The 21,394-nt window shown below is 35.7% G+C and overlaps 3 protein-coding genes across 3 annotated transcripts; 1 reads left to right on the top strand and 2 right to left on the bottom strand.

The window, feature by feature from the left end:
* Window positions 1-1,191: 1,191 nt before the first annotated feature.
* GLYR1 (glyoxylate reductase 1) lies at window positions 1,192-9,440 on the bottom strand. The gene is made up of 8 exons (XM_008242233.3): window positions 9,075-9,440; window positions 8,018-8,128; window positions 7,842-7,943; window positions 6,037-6,138; window positions 4,178-4,293; window positions 3,514-3,592; window positions 3,273-3,443; window positions 1,192-1,497 (listed from the first exon to the last, which is right to left on the bottom strand). The coding sequence occupies exons 1-8, from the start codon at window positions 9,177-9,179 to the stop codon at window positions 1,408-1,410; spliced, it is 876 nt and encodes a 291-aa protein (XP_008240455.1). The 5' UTR covers window positions 9,180-9,440; the 3' UTR covers window positions 1,192-1,407.
* Window positions 9,441-13,078: 3,638 nt separating this feature from the next.
* Window positions 13,079-16,004, bottom strand: LOC103338961 (uncharacterized). The gene is made up of 7 exons (XM_008242232.3): window positions 15,642-16,004; window positions 15,415-15,485; window positions 14,373-14,488; window positions 13,962-14,068; window positions 13,598-13,647; window positions 13,404-13,486; window positions 13,079-13,328 (listed from the first exon to the last, which is right to left on the bottom strand). Exons 1-7 carry the CDS (start codon window positions 15,697-15,699, stop codon window positions 13,214-13,216), a joined length of 600 nt encoding a protein of 199 aa, XP_008240454.2. The 5' UTR covers window positions 15,700-16,004; the 3' UTR covers window positions 13,079-13,213.
* Window positions 16,005-16,460: 456 nt separating this feature from the next.
* Window positions 16,461-17,705, top strand: SYP111 (syntaxin of plants 111). The gene has a single exon (XM_008242231.2). It carries the CDS (start codon window positions 16,564-16,566, stop codon window positions 17,512-17,514), a length of 951 nt encoding a protein of 316 aa, XP_008240453.1. The 5' UTR covers window positions 16,461-16,563; the 3' UTR covers window positions 17,515-17,705.
* The last annotated feature ends 3,689 nt before the right edge of the window (window positions 17,706-21,394 follow it).

The raw sequence follows: 21,394 nt of genomic DNA, 5'->3' as shown, positions 1-21,394 counted from the left end.
AGGTGGCTCATCTTTCTTTTACTGATTCTTGAACCGGTGTTCTTTATCATTGAAGAGGTGGCAACCATGTTTTGGCTTACATAGATAATTTAGTTATCCCTATAGCTATCTGTGGCATACAGATGTGTTTCATATGATTTCACCCAGAAGTTTTTTTTTTTTTCCTTGGTCAAACGTTGGGAGAATGCATTAATAACCCTATACCACAAACACAAAGGCCACAAAGGGGTGTGCAGATACAAACACTATCCACAGAGGGTAACAAATCGGAGGGATCCATCGGAAACACTAATCTTATATGGTATACCTCCATTCAAAGCTAAGCGCCTAAACCAGTCTGCCATAAACGCATGTCCTGAAAAGACAAGGATAGCCCTCATACCGCAAACTACTAACCCAAGTTCTCCCACAAATAAACAAAAAAACACGCATCAACCCCGAAAGAGTTGAAACTGTTATTGCAATAATTAGAGAAGCCAGACTAACCCAAAGTTGGCTTAACTCTCTTCAGCATGAGGTTTTTCCGTAACATGTTTTCTGTTTGATGCCAAAGATTGGTGTGTTGAACCCTAATCTAACCAGCCTTAGAGATAGGCCAGTCGATTGTTTTGCATGGGAGCGCGTCACTATAAAAAGCATTGCAAAGAGTCCCAGAGATTGAGAAATTAAATAACATGACATTTATCCAAACCATTGTGCTCCGTGTGGGGAACTGTCGCAAAAAAAAAAAATATATTTTTTTTTCTATGCCTTGAGAACTTTAATATTTATCTAGTAAAAAAAATGAGGATTGAAATTTGATTGTAAAGCAAAACAAGCAAGATGAACTGAAAACATGCATGAAATTCAATTTGATTCGATTCATAGGTAAAAGGATTAATTGTTTGCTTCAACTCAGTAAATAACATAAATATAATGTAATCTAGTGGCAGAAATACTATATTCAAGCTGAAAAAAGGTCTTCTCAGATCTTCAAAGATCAATTGGGATGGTACGTCAATTGGAAATCATACCAGCAAGATGGCAGAGCAATCGGAAAAGTTGTGATGAAATGACATAGCAATCTGAAAAGCTGAGATGAAAAGGAGTTGTCAACTGGAGATCTCTAAACCATAAGTTGAAATCTGTTTTGGATCAGTTGTAGGATCAATGGAGTGATATTTATTGAGATAATTGTGTAGAGAGAAATAGTTGATGGCTTAAACATCATATCCCTTTTTTTCTTGAAATATTTTATTGCTTAGAGTTTTGAGCTTTGAAGTAACTAAGTTATTTTACAAGGAGAGAAACTTGCCCATAAAACTTGTTTATTGTTAAATCCTGCAGAGTTGAGAGCAAAGTTTTAGGGTGAGCATAGAATCACCCTTTCAGTATGATACAAAGCTTTGCTTCAAGCAGTTAGCTTTTTTAAGAGGGTGGTTCAAGAGCCTTCACGGTCTCATACACAGCTGAAAAGTCAAGGTCCCCAAGCCCCATGCTTCTTGCCTTCTTGAAAGCCTAGGATACATGTAAATAACAAATATTTTAGTTCTGATATCAATCTTTTCCACTAGAAATAATTTCCAAAACTCATTTCTTTCCAACAAATAAAAATACTGTACTATGACTTAAAATCTCATTGCTTCAAGATAAACTGCAAGTAGTTCGAAGCATTAAAAAACCAATTTAAACGACGGATACCAACACTATCAAGTATTGACAAACACACTTAAAAAACCAATTGGCAGCATGTTGAATTTAAAGGGTTTTCAAGATAAGTTGCTCACCTTTGAGAATTTACAATATGTGATAAGTTATCATGAAAGTTATGGAGTCTTTGTTAATGGTTCTTGCATAAAAGTTATCATGCAAGGAAGAAAATTGTTCGGCAAGAGGTCAAAGATTAAGTAGACAGAAATCTGGAATATGTTGTCCAATTTGAGTATCGCGAATATTATATTTGTTTTGATGTCATTGCACTTCGAAAAAACTCCTGAGAAAATCACATGCTTTATTAGACATTCTAAGGTTTCTTTAGGCACTAGCTTACGAGAAATGGATTTATTATGGGTTTTCAAAATTAGGTTGGTGTCACTGATATTTTCTGACAAACTAACTATGAAGGATTGTCAAAGACTCTATGCTTGTTTTGGGAGAGAGTGATAATAAGGAACAAGTTGTCGAATCAATGTCTAAGCTCGCTAATAAGGGAGCCGTCTTCTTTTGCAAGAACAACAAAAGATCAACTGGGATTAAGCATGATGATGTCAAGTACCTGCTAGTGAAAGAGAAAGTAAAGGGACAAACTTGTGTTGATGTAGTGATATGATTCACTGATACGCGTTTGTATTATATTATTTTTCTAGATCATTTTTCTTTTCAGTTATGAATACATGGATATGCAAGGATTGTTATGTTTGTTTTGAAGTTTTACAATGGATAAAGTTAACGTACAGTTCTATTTAAGCTCTTTTGCTATATTGTTAAGGTTGTCTTCATTGACTTTAAGGATTTCTCATAAAGCATTAAAGACAGATCATATTGTGATCATAAAGTGGACTATATACTAAGTGTATTAACCTTCAGATCAAGATCACTTATCATATTACTCTGGCCATAACTTGACGGTACTTTGTGGATATTGTTGCTTGTACGTGATTATAGAGTAGTAATGTCTACTTACTTGATAAGAGATTACTACTATCCATAATCCTATGAGTTGACAATATTTGACACAAGTTTGAGATAAATATTGTTATCAAAATACTTTCCGAAGTTGTGTGAATAAGGATATATTGATTCTTTATCTTAAAGATGGTTCTTGTACAGATGTGGCACCCAAGTGGGAGCATGTAAGACTTAATTTGAGCTTGCATCTATATATCTAGGAATCTTGATTGATTAAGGATAAAAGAATATGAAAATTTATTTGGTGATCCGGTTACTTAAGGTGATGTAAAGTCCTAAAACGATAGGGACATCCATCCTACTAGGTTGTGGATTATGGATGGTGACAAGGATAAGTGTCAAGGTTTTCTTTATGGCAAGAAAACCTAATCCTCACACCTATAAATATAAGATTTAGATCCCCCTCTTATACACTACACAAGCACAAAATACCTACCCCATATTAGTGTGCATGAGGAGTGTAGAGAGAGAGAGGAAGATCTTTGGCCTTGCCGTGAATCTCCAATGGCTTCTATGGCTTCTCAAGGTTAATACCTTTTGTATAACAGAAATCTTACAAGACTGACTTTGTAGACAGTTATTAAAGAAGGAATGAAGAGCATAACCTCATTAGCTGCAGCAGCTACTGGCATTGACGTAGCAGTTTCATCCCCAAGGGCAAGAGCCAATCTCATGTCTTTCTGCTGATGTTTTAAAGGAAATGCAGGAGAGTGACTGCCCTGAATCATAGTGGGTCCTTTCAATCTAAACATTGGATTTGCAATTCCACCCAGATCCTGCCAGAATAAACTCATAAATGGTAAGAGAATCCATTACCAGTAAAAGAAAGTCTAGGTTGTTACTCACCAATACATCAAGAAGAACACTAGGATCCAGTCCACTTCTTCCAGCAAGAACAAGTCCCTCAGAGAATGCATTGATCATGCTGCAAGGAAGAGAACAGCACAATATGAAATCATAATTGCTTTGGTTGTATGAACATACATTCTATATGAGAAGGAACAAGTTAATTATTATCTGATGTCAACTTGCATTAGATTTTTTCTAATATTTATTTACTATTCTTTTATTAGGCAGTAAGATGCTCCATCCATGTAAAAGCACATATAAATAGTCAAGCCAGATATGTAAATACAGAAATATTCAAATAGGAGAAAAAACTTTTGAAACTATACATCTTTACATTGTCAATAGAAGAGATGCTCCACTGCAAGAAAAGGATTCATGTTAACTGAAATTTGTCAAAGCACTCGGTAGATTACCACAGAATGCTTATCACATAATATATCAACCTTATTCCATGAGCATGAAAACATTTTTAAACAAGTTGATGCATTCTTGAAAGGAATAGGCCAGGATATAGTATGAGACAGTATTAGATCTGACATTGTGAATACCGCTTATGAACTTCCAACACAATATTAGTGTATCATATATTCCTACTAGAAAAGACAGCTGCAAAAACGAGCCTCCATTGTATCATGGATATTTGTGAGGAAGCAACCATTACCTTCCCATTATCATATTGACAACAAGTTTCATTTTTGCTCCATTTCCGACCTGCCCCAGGTAGAAAGACTTCTTTCCCATGACATTAAAAGCAGGGATCACTTCCTCGTACAATGCCTACATTTATAAACAGTTGAACTGTTGCAGCAATGTTACAAATAAACACATTTGTAACCTACGGATAGGAATAAGCATGTGAAGGAATCGTACTCCTTACTTAACCATAGGTATTGCAGTCTTGACTCTGAACCAAACAGTATGATATAGTTATTTGTATTTTGTAGCCCATCCCTTACTCAAAACTCTGCAACTCTCTAGCCCTAGGAAAAGAAGAACTTTATAATAACCCTAGAGGAGTTTTTTTTTTTTTTTTGGTTCCCTTCACCATATCTTGTTCTGCTTGAATTTCGCTTTCTTCAAACTGAAAGATATATACAATTTTGAGGTGTTCAGGAATAAAAATAAAAACAATACTTCTTTTACTCTTTTTGTTTGGGGGGTGGGGGTTACGCAGGAATCTAGTGCTGTTTGCCAAAAAAAAAAATATGTAAAGCCCATGTCATGTGTACAAGCTCTTTCACAGTCAAGGACTCTTAATAAAGCTTTAACTTTGCCTAGCATGGATTAGAATTCGAAAAAGCCAGCTTTACTCTATTAGTGGCAATACAATATCCAAAGTCTGAAGATAACCACACATAGGTACGGCGTAGTTACTCATATCTATTGCACATATCACAAACTTTAGTGTAATTAAAGAAAGAAACTCATGTCATGACTGCTCCAAAAAAGCACTCATAACATGTTGATGCAGTAGCTAAAGCTCTGTTATTACTTTTTCATTCTATTCAACTTGGTTATATAACATGTTGATGCCGTAAGTGGAATCCTATTCAGATTTCTTTTTATTATCCAAAGACTTAATGCAACAAAAACTCAGTAATCAAAAATCTCTTCTTTTTTTTCTTTATTACGAAGTATATTTATAAAATCGTGAATTTATTCATCCCAATAGAACTGAAGTAATCAAACTAGATTTGAATCGGATTCCTGGAAGTTAATAAACATGTTAATGAAAAATCAATCGTATCCTCGTTCCATTTCAGACAATGAGTAAACACTTTAATAGGAAATACCTCATTTCTATTCCTTCCTATCCAGATTCTTTTTATTTTATTTGTTATTCCTATTCTGATTCCAAGTACGTAAACAAGCCCCAAAACCTGATTATTCCATAACCAAAATCTAAATACTTTGTAAACAACAAAGTATACATAAAGTAACCTTGGATTTATTCAACCTAATAGAACTATGATTCCTTGTCCTTCAAAGATTATGATTGCTTTTTAGGTGAATGCCCAATAAACAGATATATTTAGACTCAAGAAAACTACCATTGCTAAAAGCTCCTGGAGAACCCTTTTTTTTATAATTAAAGCTCCTAGAAAACCCTCGATCAAAATAACTTTGAAAACAATAAGATCATATTGATCACTAATGTAACCCTCAAATTGATAACTAATGTAACCCCATATTTCTAAGCGACTTAACTTCAAGTTACGCAAGACTCTTACTTAATTCATATAAACCTGATTATCCCAACGCAAATTTACCCAACCCATGTGCACGCTTGTATTCAATGGTGAACCTTCCAAAGCATGTGCAAGAAGGTGAAATGTAAAAAAAATTCATCTATGTTTCATAACTGAAGGCAAAATGACACCAAATACACAAGTACCCCAAGCACATTCACAACTATGTCTATAACAATGTTACTCCCCATAAGACCTCAAAATATATCTGGCAGGTAGCAAGGACTGTGTATATAGCAACAAACTGCAAAACAACTGTTACTCTATTTACCTTCTCCCCAGCTGCAAGGATAACTAATTGACCATCTTCGGCGGGCTTTTTGCTACCTGAAACAGGAGCTTCAAGGAAGTAACCACCCTTTGCTGTAATTGCCTGTAGACATTTTATGCAAACCTTAGTAATATGTAGAAAGATACTTCTCTGATTAAATTTTTTAATTCATTTATTTGATGAATAAATAGTTCAAAATAGTAAATACCAAGGAAACTACATCATAAAAATTACAGCCATTTTCCAAAAAATGTAATAAATCCAGAAACCATCCTGAAGCTTTAACAGGTACGGAAATATATGGATGAGTAAAAACTAAACAGTTTCTAATATTGCCAGTGCAAAGTAGCATCTCCAAATCAATGCATAATTGGTGATGCACATCTCGGGACCAATCTTAGGGACTTAAACAGTCAGGCAAAGGCTGGTTGCATTGTGCAATAAGTCTAATCATGCAGAGCCTTTCTTTTGGACCTTGCATAAACAAATTTTCAGTCTATAGTTTCTCCTTTCTTTAATTCTGGTAAACTTAACTTGGCTATAGAACACCCTCGTGTTCTTGTTTTAAATATTTAACTATTTCCTTTCATAGTGCAAGTTCATCCAACCAGGAAAAAGAACTGCTACCAACCTGTAAAAAGTCTTCTAAACAAACAGTTTCTCAAAGACAAATATAAAGAACTTCCTGCAGATTCCTAAATTTCAAGATTTTTGAAGGAGTATGAGTTGCCTTCATCTGATGTGTACTGAACCCAGAATTTTAACTTTTAGTTTCTTTTTCACTTTCAATTTATGCAAATAATATGCCGTAAGAGTACAGAAATACTATAACCGACGAAGAAAGCTTATTACAGAGCTTAGAACTCTAACTCTACTCTACTGCCTAGTCTAGCCTCAGAATCCTAAGCTCAGTAACCATACATATAGTAAATAGATATTGATTGTAATTGAAGTTAATGGTCACTCTCCAACATAAACAAGTAAAAATATTTAGCTCTACCATGTAACTTTCAAATATTAATATATGATACTTTATTTAATATTCAGCTCCCCAACCTTACAATTCTAGGTTTGCCCCTGTCAGTATGAAAATTGGTGGTGAAACCCATGGACATGCATCACCTACTATTTTAAATTTAAAACTCCACAGTGATGTGAGTTTCTTCTTCATCTCCTATTCTTTTTTATTTTCTTAGACGTTAATTCCAGCAAGGCAATAGTAAATAGGAAACAAAGCCAAACCAGTAATTCTTGGTTTTCCTCATCTTAGAACCATAACTCTTTTTCAGCCCTAAGTCTTCACCGGTCACCACGATACAGATAAACTTCACTCTAGCAAATCCTTCACCTTACATCCAGATTTAGTCAAGAACCTACCCTACCTTCCTACATGTCTACATCAACAATACATGAAAAATACAAAACAAAATGTGCTGAGTCAGAACAATCCTGCATCTATCAGAAAACCACAGATCAAAAATGTCTTTCATTTGCATTAAGTATTAACTATGTCCTTTTTCTCATTGAAATTCTACCATGGTACACAAGCAGTTAACCGTTCACAGATTGTCCGCCATTTGAGACAATTTTCTGGGAATATTCATTCTTTAGCCTACTCATACAAGTTCATCCTCCAACTTAGATTTTTCAGATACGAAATTCTACCACAGACATATGCATAAAAACATCTTAGTTATGTTCTAAATTTCTATAAAAATGTGGGCTCCAGGAGAACACCCTAAACAACAGTAAAATATCTATTATTTAAGTTAAAACAATCGAGTAGCAGAGCAAGTAACTCAAACCTCATTAATCTTTGTAGAAGTATCAGCATCAACTGTAGACATGTCTACGTAACCTTTTCCGGCACAAATCTGCTCAAGAATGCCATCTTTGCCAAAAACCACCTAGGTATTTTGCATTTCGATAAGTAGAAGTCAAGTAAATGAAGTGTCAAAATACCAAAGTGAAAAATACCAACCGAATGGGCAGCAGAAGGATCAGATAACATTGCAATTGTATACTTGCACTTCTTAACCACTGCTGCAGGGGTTTCTGCAACAGAAGCACCATGCTCCACGAGCTCGTCACACTGCAATTGAAGTTTTCAAGTCACAACATACGGTAGAGGTTTAGCCTAAGCTCAAGCTCAACTACAGACCATGCGGAGATTTTCAGTGATGATAACAGGAACACACTGAGCTTTCCATGGAATAAAATTTGAATTAGGTTAACTAGCAGGTTGGTTCTTGAAACCCAAAAGCAACGTGGCAATGTGTTGCTTATTCAAATTTGAAAAGCTTCTAACTTTAATACAAATTTTAATTTCTCAAATAATAATGGATTGCTCCTTACATTCCAGTTTTCAGTGCCCCACTCATATCCATGTGTGCATTCTACAATGATTTAACTCACTGATTAGGTGCAAAAATAACGAGTGTATATGTAACTCACATAAAACATTAACACAACTGATACCTTAATTTTATGCAGACCACCTTATCTACAACTTCTTTTAAAAGGTTGCAAGCAAATAAATGTAGGCAATAACTATTATTACGACCAACTTTTTCTGTAATACTTGAAGTCCAGAGTTACTTACACCAAGCAGGAAAATTTTCAAATAAGCCACTCTGTTTAATATGATGAGACAAGTATGTGTGTAAATTAACAGCCCAACAACTTTGCAGGAAAAAGCCGAAAAGAAATTACTTCCAGATAGATAGCTCGAAAATGCACAAGTACATGCATACATTTAGATAAACGTTCACCTGTCAGAATCCCAGATTAATATTTGTCTGAATGTATGCCCAGATTCTCAGTCCATCAACATATGTTAGCACTTGGCATTCTTACATGTATACATACATACATACATACATACATACATATATATATATATACACACACATGATTTAGTAGACAAACTTGGCTCTTGAATTCATAGGGTACGTAACAACAATTAACCACAGTGATGATTATAACATTAAGCAACATTCAAACAAATAAGTATCTTCTTCAATAACAACAATAAGTACCTTAGAGAGGGTCCTGTTCCAAACGGTGACCTTGAAGCCATGGCGAAGCAGATTCATGGACATGGCTTTCCCCATTATTCCCAGCCCCAAAAACCCGACCTCCATCTCTCTCTCTCTCTCTCTCTCTCTCTCTCTCGCCAACAAATAAGTACACCCTCAATCTCAATTTAAAAATAAAGAATTTTAGCAATTATAGAGAGATATTCACTGTATCATCATCAAGCAGACATTGGAGTGAAGCTCAACTTCAATTTTAAAACAAAAGAAATGGCAAACATAAAGGTTGAAATGGAAGCCAATGGTGGGGTGCTCTCCTGTCGTTTTTTGGACGGGTGGATGCGGTTCCACGTCAATCCCTGATTCTTCTGTTTGTCTCCTCACTTCTCCAACTAATCTTGGGAGGCAGCCAATTGCAGCCGTCCACGTTGCTGCTGTTCTGCATCTTTATTTCTTTTTTTTTCCTTTTTTGTTTTGTTTGAGTTCTACATCTTTATTTATTTATTTATTCAGTGTTTTAGTGTGGCAACTATATTGTTAATTAGCTCACTATTTTCAATTTTTTTATACAAGCCGATATTAGAAGATTGAGAAATCGAACTTAAGACTTAGAATGTAAAATAAATTGTGATAACCTGATTCTAAATTAATATTTAATTCTTAAATTATTCAAATAAAAGATAATTTTACCTCGAGAGTATTTTAATGGGTTAAAAGTTGACTTTTTGTTCGTGAGAGAATTTGGGAATTCGAGTAGTACTGTTGCATAGAGCGCGGCGATACGAGTTCGTAGACATATAATGGGCTAAAATCGAAATTTTAACTAAGAAATTACGATCAACTAAAGTGTAGTGGCACAACCATAAATATTTCAAAGTCTGTTTTTAAAAAACCAATCAGATCTCTCTCTCTCTCTCTCTAGCGATAAACCCACCGTCGGCCACTATTTTGGCCGGCAACTCCCTCATCCGGCCACCGTTGGCCATGAGACTAGTCCCAAATGAACCGATTCGCCTTCCTCTTCGCATCCTATCCCTTCTTTGCTGCAAACGCCACTAGTGCCGTTGAAAATAGCTCAAAAATTGCCCATTTTCTTTGAAATTTTCCGTCTTCGTTTCTGATGATTCCGGCCACCAAATTTGTCGATCCAAGTGTGCTTTCTCATCCTTTCAACATGACTTAGCTGATGATTGGTTGGTTATGATCGATTTTGAAGTTTTGAAGCTTGTTTTACGATATAAAGTTTTGACCGATTGTTGGCTCTAATTTCCAGCAAGTTCTGGCCATCCAATAATAAAAGTTGCTCCACTAGTTGTCCTGATCATGTAAGTATAGGTATTGTTGGGTGTTTTGAGAATTTTCTGGTCAACGGAATTTTCTCAGGCCACCCAAACGCTGTCGGCTAGTGTGACGGCGCGTGGGCCAAGTTTGGGTGGCCCATTTGGTCCCCCATGTTGTCCCAAGCATGAGGTACGTTTGGATTCGAATTTGGTTATCGTTTGATGCTCGAACGGATTTTTACATATTAGGCGATATCCGGTTCGATATGTTCGAACCATTGGATCGACTCCATTTCCAAATATGTTGATCTAGGAACCTTTAGAATCGTGTAGGAACTCACGAATCGAGAATTGGAGTCCCGGATGCTCCTATTCAATAATTTAAAGATTATATAAATGGTGACCGTTTGATCGTGCGATTGTGAGCGATTCGACTGCTCGATCTGGACTATACTTGCAGGACGTGTTTGCTAAACTTTGTTGAACCTATAGGAACTTTTGAAATATTAATCATAGGTCATGGACCCCACGGGGGACAGGGTCGACTAATATAAGAATTTAATCGTATACTTAATCTCGGGTCATTTCAGACCATTCCAACTAACAAAACTGTTGAAAATGGGCCTAGGAACTTTCTTCAGTTATGCACACACACTTTAAGGCCGGGGGTCAAGGTTTTGATTAAATACTTGTGGTTGAGCTATTTTATTAATTAAATATTTTTATTGCTTAAATAGGTACTCGAGCTCCACCAAACCCGCAAGAAGGACCCTCGAAGGATCAGGCAAGATCGGACGCACAGTGAGTGAACGTTTATTTTATAAATGAATTTTATGCAATAAAAATTTATTAATAGATCATGAATGAATTATTTATGGTTTTTTTCTTTCCAAGCATATAGTTTGAATTCAAATGCTTTTAAAAAAATTTGTTTATATTTAAATGTGAATGGCTTGGAAAGTAGAAAATGAAATGGTAACATGATTTAAGAATTGAGTGAGAAACAATATTATAATTTTCCCAGAAAGGTTTTTAAACCACCATAGGTACCCAAAATGTTGCCTTAGGATATAATGATGTCCATAGACATCCTAATTATTGCCTTCGGTCGGGTCAACGCATGTTTGACAGTTGCCCCACAAGTTCTAGGGATACCCAGACCGTGAGGAGCGAAGAATGCGGCTCAGTTTGACCAAGTGTCTCCTGAGTTCTGCGAGGAATGCGGCTCGAGTTAACTTTGTGTTTTGGAGTTCTGCAATGAGGTGTCGCTTACGTGACACATGGAATTGACGGTATAATGTGGGAAATAAATAGAAAAGTACAACATTTATGGATTTATGAAGGGTACATTTGGGTGGAAAGGTTTTTTTTTTTTTTTTTTAATGCTTTCAAATGGTTTTGATGAATTGATTTGATGTATGAATATAAATATGCATGCTTAATTTTTGTTCGAATATAGAACATGGATTAAATGAATTTTCAAATGCTTTTAACAATGGGGTCAGTATGTTGATATTATATTTTGCAAAATTTTCTTGTCACTCACACTTTTAATGTTTTGCACCCTTAGGCAATAATTGAGTATCGAAGCACCACCACCGGGCATTCATCACCCACCACTCATCCTTTTCCTTTATGTAGGATATTCTACTGTAATCGTATTACTTTGTAAATTAAATTAATTAGTAGGCTCTGATATTGCCCCAGGAATTTTGCAAGGATGCCACACAAATTTACTGTTGGATTGTGTGTCTTCTAACATTGTGCATGCTAAACGCTTATGGATATATGAATTGCATTTTGTACATGTGTAAATTTTGGGAAACGAGCAATTTACAGGGGAGACTGCGGATTTTGAAGTCAAACCTTAATGAATGTTTGAGTTTTAGTGTAAAGAGCAATTTGGTCAAGTGTGCCTAGCACCTGTTAGGTGTTGGACACGCACATGGTTGGACACAGATTCCGAAATTAAATTTGAGTCGGATCCTGTCATAAATACTCTTAATCACTTGAGTTACAAGCCCCTTGCAATTAGCTCACTATTTAGAAATGAATTTTACAGCAAGAAAACAAGATTATTGCAAGGTCCAACTAATTAACAGGTTTTGAGCAACTGTAAAAAGTTAATAATTCTTTAAATTACAGTGCCACGAAGGGGAAAGATTTGAGTAACCCACCAACCTGTGACGCGAAGGGAAATATTTGAGGAACTAACTGACCTGTTGGAATTTGTCGTCGCGAAAGGAAGGTGGTAGTAGCTAACTGACCCGTCAGAATGTATTTAGTATAGCTAGCCAACCGGTCAGAGAGAGAGGGGGAGATTTCTTAAGTGTTTTAGAACAAAAAAGAATTTCAAGCAAAGGATTGGTCAATTCCAAATTTAGTTGAAAGGAGAGCCACAATAAGCAAACAAGCAACCCGTTTGTAGAACATTATCATAAGTGCATTTTTAGAAGCGCTTATATTGGAAGAAAGTTATATATAAATATAAATATAAATATATATATATATATATATTTAAAAGTGATTCATAAAGAGCACTTAGAAAGAGCTTTTGTGACCCATAAGTACTTATAAGTTTTTTCTGCCAAAAGTTATCAAAAGCTAATTTGATGGTCAAAAAGCGGTTACAGGCTCCAAACCGAATAAAAATAACTGACCCTAGATTATGGAGATGAAACTGTAAATATTATGTCAGAGAGAGTTCGAGAATAGGCTCCAAACCCATAATCAGTATTAGTAATAAATAAATAAATAATAGGACTCAAGTCGAGCTCATTGGTCCAATAAAATACAGGAGTTACAAAACTGGGATGTTAAACGTAGCATCCAATCAACTCTTCCAGAAGCATTGTAGCATCTCTAGTGTGGTTTAGGAACATAGCCATCAACAGCAAAGTTTCGGGTGGCAGCAGGAATAGCTAAACGAATTCCATCAAGTTCAGGTTTTGCAATCACTTGACAACCCAAGCGAGAACTACAATGTCACAAACATAAATTTCAGTATGAACCAAATGCAAGAAAAATTCCACATGAAAATTTGTTAACCTACGTTTCCGTAAGCCCAAAGGCCAAGTCCAACATATCATTTTCCTCATCAGTTGGGTCTTCTAATTTGTTGTAATAGTCCATATCCTGTAGGATGATTCTACAGTTAGCTCCATATCCTGCAGGATGTTTCTTCAATTCTATTAAAACCAAATTTAAGTTCAAAAAGCATATTTCTTTGTAACGTAAACAACATACCATCACAATCACATGACATGTTGAACAGGCAAGTGAACCTTCACATGCTCCTGACAGGAGAGAAGCAACAGAGCATCAGATTCTGCAAATATGATTAAAGAACTATTTGACATAGTAGTGACTATCTCTCTTGTGGTTCCAAACAACTAAGTCTAATCCATTTTAAGGAATGAGTATGCAACAATACAGGTGAGAGGGACTGGAGGTCACCCAATGTACAGTCCAAAGCAACCAATAAGTATTTGCCAATCTAATTGACGAAGGCCTATGCTATCAGTATTATCAGTATAAAGATGCATGAAAATGATGAAACTTTAAACAAGTGAAGATCAAAAAGACTATTAAATAAGCACCAGAACCTTGCCTTCTAGATCTATATCATTTTCATGGGCAGCTTCTAGCATAGACATTCCAGTAGGAACCTTAATATGTATTTCCTCTCCATCCTTATCAACAAATGTCACAGATATCCTGCAAATAAATCATCTGTGTGTGAAGAAACAACATAATAATCTTACAGCTGATCTCAACTCAAAGGAGAATTAGGGCCATGAGGTGCTCCTAATTGACATACAGAAAAACATTGCTAAAGCTAAAACAATTTGCAATTAATTTTGCACAAATAAATGCGGAAATATATGTTTAATATGTGCATGTGCATTTGACTGCTTTCTCTCATTATTATTGTACTCCCCTGAATCTATCTCCTCACATTATTACTGATCACAATTTTTAATGCATTAGCGTTAAACCATTTAAAACCAAAAGAACTTACTTTTCTTTCTGCTCAATCCCTTCATTTGAAGAATCGCTGGCACTAACGGTAGAAAAAAGATGATGATTGTGACATATGGCTCCCCGCAACAACTTAGTTTCAGACTGTTGATCAAACTGTTCATAAGATAAAGAAACCATAAATATAAGAATAAAAACATGAAAGCACCTACGCAAGCTCATTCTACTAAAATACATATATGTAAAAACTACTCGACACTTCACATTAATCATCCTTCAACCCACGTATCACAATTCAAATATGATTTCAGTTCCCTTCTTCAGAAAATACCTATAATAATACAAAGAATTTGAAAATGTCATATATGCCTTCATTTAGAATTTAAAATGGTCTTGGTAATTCTCAAATTGCTTGCCAAAATTATATCATTAAACCGACTTTGTTTTATTAAATTTATTTCCATTGTTCTTAAATGTTGACCTAAGTTTAGCAACAGAATGAAACACGACTAATTCACTCATAATGATAAAGACCACCCTTTACAAATAAAACTTATCTTGGAATGAATACAGTCCATTTAACTTCAAAATTTGCAAGGCACTCTACAGTGTCCTAGGTCTAAAAGAGTATCTCATTCTATACCATGTAACAAAGAATCATGCAACTATGTGACATTAAGAGGAAAAGAATGACAAAAGATAGTAGTTAATATCACTTGGGATTCTCAAATGTCAAATGTAAGAGAACAAGTAATGGTTTCTAATATAGCACCACCAGGAAATGAAAGAAGAAAGCATATATGGTTCAGGCTCTCCTTTCCTACCCTATAATTCTCAAAGGAGTAAACTTTGCTGACAACCACCCATTATTCGAAGACAGAAGTGGTCACTAAAAAAAACAAGAAGAAGATCCAGAATAATTCAATTTGTGGCATTTCATTAAATGGTTTTGTTTAAATGTTCTTTTTCTTCAACCCTTCACGATGTACTGATTGATAGACCTAAAACTTAAGCATCCAGGATGAATACAAGAAACAAAAGGTTACACCAACTAGCAAATTCTATCAGAGGAGGAAACTGACCAGAGGTTGCAAGTATTGGTTGTTACAACTGCTCGTATTATATCCTGCTCTGCTTATGGCTGTGGGTTTGCCTGCAGATTGCAAAAGATGGATGCAATTGGAACCAACCATATGAGAATGACAAGTAGAAGAAAAATACTTGAGAAAAAATGGGATTTCTTTTAACAAGGTGAGCTTCCAACAGACAGACATTAGCTAACGAAACAATTGTAAATTTCAGTGCATACCTCTGGAGAGTTGTTTGAGTATCAAAACTCCGATTCTTGAAACTCTAGAAGCAAACATAATCAATTGTCGAACCTCTCCTCTTACTAAACCCTAAACTCCAACAGAAAAACTGCAAACACAAAAACAGCTCTCCTCTTATAATTCTTTTCTTGTTTTTCCCAAATGGCAAAGAAGAAGAAAATTAAAAGAGAAGCAGTGGGCTCTAGAAACAAGCATAGCAATTGGGTAATTCGTCAAAGTTAAAAATAGCTGGGCCTCAGAAGATTTTATGAGCCAAGAAAGATGTTAGTAGAGAATGGGCCTCAAAAGTGAAAGTGAAGTTCCTACTTGGTTTATTTATGGTTAAGCGAAAGCCCAAACCTCCTCTCTCCTCTCCTCAGCTGACGGATTGATTATATTTGAATTATAGCCGTTGGGATCTCAACGTCTACTTTTCTCTTTTCTTAAATTTTTGTTGCCAATCAACGGCTACTTTTCTAATACAGAGTTCTTTAAAACTTGAATATAGCCGTTTAGAAATTTCATTGTGATAAAGCTGGTTATCCGCTTAGCTCTTCTTTGCATTTCATTTGAAAGTGAAGAAAGAACCTGAGTGAGATATCTTGCAGCTGATTGATTTCTTGCCTAATTCTCGCTCATTCCCAAAAATAAGCAACCGAAGTGCTTGCAGCTCCTCCCACTCTACATTTGGCAAAGGTAGGCAAAAATTCTCTTCAAACTAATCCATTTCGACAATTTCCTTTATAATATAATCTAGTATTAGCTAGTTAAATGAATTAAAAAGGCAATTTTTGAATCTGGGTATAATATAATCTAGTTTTGTTTAATTTGTACAAATCAATTAAAAATGCAGGATCTTTGGCTTCCAACAAACTTAAAAGGAAAGGGAAGGGAAGGGAAGGAAAAGAAAAGGCAAGAAAGATGAACGACCTGATGACAAAATCCTTCACCAACTATGTGGATCTAAAGAAAGAGGCTATGAAAGATTTGGACCTTGAAGCTGGGCATAATAATGTGGAGATGTCATCTTCCACGACCCATATGCACACCGACCTTGGTCTGTTCTTGGAAGAGGCCGAGAAGGTGAAGCAGGAGATGGGTTCTGTCCGGGACATTCTGGGCCGTCTACAGCAAGCCAACGAAGAGAGCAAGTCCCTCCACAAGTCTGAGGCTTTGCAGTCCTTGCGCAGCAGAATTAATGCGGACATTATGACGGTGCTGAAGAAAACCAGGACTATCAGATCTCAGCTGGAGGACATGGACCGCGCCAACGCCGCCAACAGGAGGCTCTCCGCCTACAAAGAAGGCACCCCGATTTACAGGACCAGAATTGCCGTCACCAACGGACTGCGAAAGAAGCTCAAGGAGCTTATGATGGATTTCCAGGGCCTGAGGCAGAGGATGATGACCGAGTACAAGGAGACTGTGGGGAGACGCTACTTCACGGTGACAGGAGAGCACCCGGATGAGGAGGTTATCGAAAAGATCATCTCGAATGGGGATGGAAACGGCGGCGAGGAGTTTCTTGGGAAGGCCATACAAGAGCATGGGAGGGGAAAGGTGCTGGAAACTGTGGTGGAGATACAGGACAGGCACGACGCGGCGAAGGAGATTGAGAAGAGCCTGCTGGAGCTGCATCAGATATTCTTAGACATGGCTGTGATGGTGGAGGCTCAGGGAGAGCAGATGGATGATATTGAACACCATGTCATGAACGCTTCCCACTATGTGAAGGATGGAACCAAACATCTGACGACTGCCAAGGGATACCAGAGGAGCAGCAGGAAGTGGATGTGTATTGGAGTCATAATCCTGCTCCTGCTCATTCTTGTCATTGTCATCCCCATTGCCACTAGCTTCGCTAATTCTTGAATTCAATTGGCAGTACTTTGTGTTTGCTTCAATTGCTTGTGTTGAGGCCTTGGGGAGGATGTTAATGCTGTTCAGTTTCATCTGTGGACTTGTTCTTTTTCTTTTTCTTTTTTGTTGGGTCAAATTTCATCTGTGAAGTTGGATATGTTGCTTTGGTTCATTCTTTTATTCATGGAAATATGATTAAAATATTACTATTGGTAGTATTTAAGCATCATCTCATACTCACTAACTGGGCATCATCTCATACAATATAAATAATTCCACCTAAACCCTAACATTAGCTAACATTTCCCAACCAGACTTGACAAACCAACTGACTTAGCTAGCTCATCTAAAATGTCCAACTCAGCAACATTGGCTAAAGTACAGACTCCTATCATTCCCCCTAAACCCTATGGACACTCACATCAAGGAATCAAAATTAGCATAGCCAATTTCCTAATTATTTGGGCAAATTCTATAAGCAACCAAGGCCCAATAAACAAAACCCAATGAAATGGTCAAACGTTGACTAAATTAGTCAACCACATGTCTAAGGCCCAGGCCCATCGAACAAAAGTCAACTCTAAATGATAAACATTGACCAACGCATGGTCAATCAAGCGGACCACGACCCATCGGACAGAATGTGGGTCTGACATAGTAAGAAATTAATTAATGTAATTATAGCCAAGATGAATGGTTTTAAATACAAATTATGGTTAATTTAGAATACCCAAAATGTCCCCTCATTCTTACACCGCAAATAATTAATTAACATACTTTGAGTAATATTTCAAGGGAAATAGCCGTTAATGCCACTGGTTTTTAAGTTTTAAGTGGAAATATCAGCCCTCCCCAAAATTTTTGCAAATACCACCTATAAATATATATTTATTGTCCACTTATTGCCCACATAGCATTAATGCCTTGGATTCTTTTTAAAGTTGCCAACGCCTATATATTCGATTGTGCAATCCTTCGTATTAGTTACTTGAGTTAATCTTGATACAAATATATTGAGTGAATTAATGTTCTTTTGATTGTGAAGTGTTGACAGTTGACACTTTGAGTTAATTGTCATGAAGTATACATTGTGAAATCCTCCTGATAAAACTGAAATGAAATAATAAATTATATCACTGTAAGTGGTATTAATTTTGAGTTTTGGTGTAAGACTTTCAAACCCTAAATTTTTTTAGGCATTTTTTTTCTTTTGAGGCTTTCGATGGTTTCACGGTTATATTTACAATGACTATCAAGATAACTGTGAGTACATATCTTATGAATTTAAAATTAAATAAATTTTGGTACAGTCTTCATATATTTTGAGAATTCCCTAATTTGTGGGGGTTGATTTTTTCCTTTGTGGGTATTTCAAACACAAAATTAATCTCAATACTTATTTTATGTTGAATATAATTTTCCAAATTTTAAGTGGTTTTATTACCTCTTTAAAACTAAAGTCATGTTGTACATTTATTATATGAGTTTTGATATCTCTTTTATTGGCATATATCTTAGTTTGTTTTAATTAGCCCTGAAATGTTTATGTTATTTTCTTTTGATAATAATAATAATTATGATTTATTTTAAAACCGTGTAGACTTTTTTGTGAGTGTTGATTTTTTTTTTCTTTTCTCACCAAAGGGAACTTTAATGCTATAATTTTATGTGTGGCTAATGTTGAGTAGTTTTTGTTTTATGTTGGAAAACGGTAGACCCATTTATGTAGTCTAATTGCATTGCTTTAGTATCGTAGGCTTTTCTTCTCACTTATCTTCCCACAATTTGTGTGTGTTTTTAATTTCTTTATGTTCTAATGGGAAAGATTTATTATATTCATTTAGTGACATAATAATTTTTATATTCCCTTGACAAACATGTTGAGTCCGTGTGAAATTTGTTTTCATTATGAAATTTTATTATGAGACTAACTTGTCTTCAATTTTGATATGAAAGTGTGTGCAACTAATGATGATTTTGGCATAAAATTTTGGTAGAGAATTCTTATTGTCTTATAGGTTCATATTGAGAATCGACAAGATACAATTTCAACTTGGATATGTGATCATGATTTCAGCCATTATAGTTAAAATTTATTAAATGAATTAATTGTTATATTGTTGTTCATAAGTGGTAGCAGGTGTACTCAAAGTTTCATGGATTTGAGAGGTACTCTTAATCATAAGATTTAATGTATGATGCTTTTCTATTATACTTAAATGTATACCAATGTGTATTTAATTTCCAATTATACTGAGGTGAAATCCACTAATCATTTGTGTGCAAAGATTGTGTAGGAAATATTTCCAATAATATGCAGGTTTAGAGTGCGCTAAAATGAAGAACAAAGACATGACCTACATTATATATGCCTTGTGAAGGCTAGTCTTGATATGCATGCCTCGTGGAGGAGGCTATTAATGCAAAATGTCGAGGGGGATGTGCTTAAGCCCATAAGGGAGTCACCTAGGGAGGTAACCCAACTTCTGTGATTGGAGATCCCATGAAGGAAGTTCAATGTGGTAGAAACAATCCATATTGCGTGACTCATATAGCACTCATAAAACTATGGAGATATCCTTGAGATATTCTTCTGCTCATCCCTAAGGCAAAAGTGCTATTTTATGTGACGTCAGGAAGGGATTTATCCCTGAATGAGTTTCGAGGAGGGCAAACTCCCGCAGGGTGCAGGTCACATGTACTCTTGAAGAACTCACCTAAGTGAGAGACGTCGTGAGGCCGCGACTATGAGAATTGGGCTATTCTCTAGTAACTCTCATGAGAATCAAGATTAGCGCATGACCATAAATAGCGCTACCCCGCATCCAAGTCTCAACTAATACTATGTGTGGGATATGTTGAAGTTTGGTCAAAGGTACCGAGTTCAATACTGTGTACACTCAGGTTCCTCAAATGGAGACTATCATCACTAAGTGTAGGTTCAAGCCCGGAAGGCACCTACACCTATTACATAGTATTATATTGCCCGTATATATTATATATATTTTTCACTGTTTTTTTGTCACAGTAAAATTTTGAAAACCTTGTGGGGGATTGTTGGAATTTTAAAAGGTTTTAAAAATTTAACCATTTTATTTATTTAATTATTTTGGCTTTTTTATTTTATTTATTGTGGGGGTTATAAATATTTAATATTCAGACTTAATTTTTTGGTTGGTGAACTTTTATGGTTGGTGAAAGTTACATGTTTTGGATGCCTATAAAAGGCCACTCCTCTTCCACATTTGATATACACACAAGAAACACAATACACTATCAGAATATCACATACCACAATCACCACCACAAACTAATTCTTTCCTTTTCTACTTTTACATATATTCTTTACTTTATATTATTATTATTTTGGGCAATGGTTATGTGACTTGGATACCTATATCTGTTTATGAACGTGCTCATAACGGATCTTGAGTTTGTGTACAAGGGGTCGTATCTTGGAGTCTTGTAGACCATCAGTACCTGCACGTAGGGAGGCTACAAAGGCTTTAGGACAGCGTATTTGACGTGCTTCACCGTACCAAACTCACCTTCTTACCTATTATTTATTTTCCTTTTATTTCCCTATTATTTTGTTTTCTTTAATTTCATTATACCTTCAAAGCTTTTCAATTTGTTTATATGTTATTTATAATATAAATATCTTGTATTTGGCTTTACGGAAAGAGGGAAACTATTATTTTTCACAACATAGCTTTGCCCTCAAAACCTAGTTCTTCCTCTTCCTCTTTGTTTTCTTTTCTACCCAAATCCAAACCCCAATTTCTATCTCTTCGAATCCCTTTTGCAACCTAAACAAAACATCTTTTCTGAATATGACAACATGTGTTGGCATTAGGTGGCCATTGTTTGAGCATTTTGGACCAATTTTGGG

The sequence above is a fragment of the Prunus mume genome, linkage group LG8 (assembly GCF_029339155.1).
Source record: "Prunus mume cultivar Tortuosa linkage group LG8, ASM2933915v1, whole genome shotgun sequence".
NCBI classification, from domain to species: Eukaryota; Viridiplantae; Streptophyta; class Magnoliopsida; order Rosales; family Rosaceae; genus Prunus; species Prunus mume.
The sequence above is the reverse complement of the archived record's forward strand: the minus strand, read 5'-3'. Positions and strand labels throughout refer to the sequence as shown.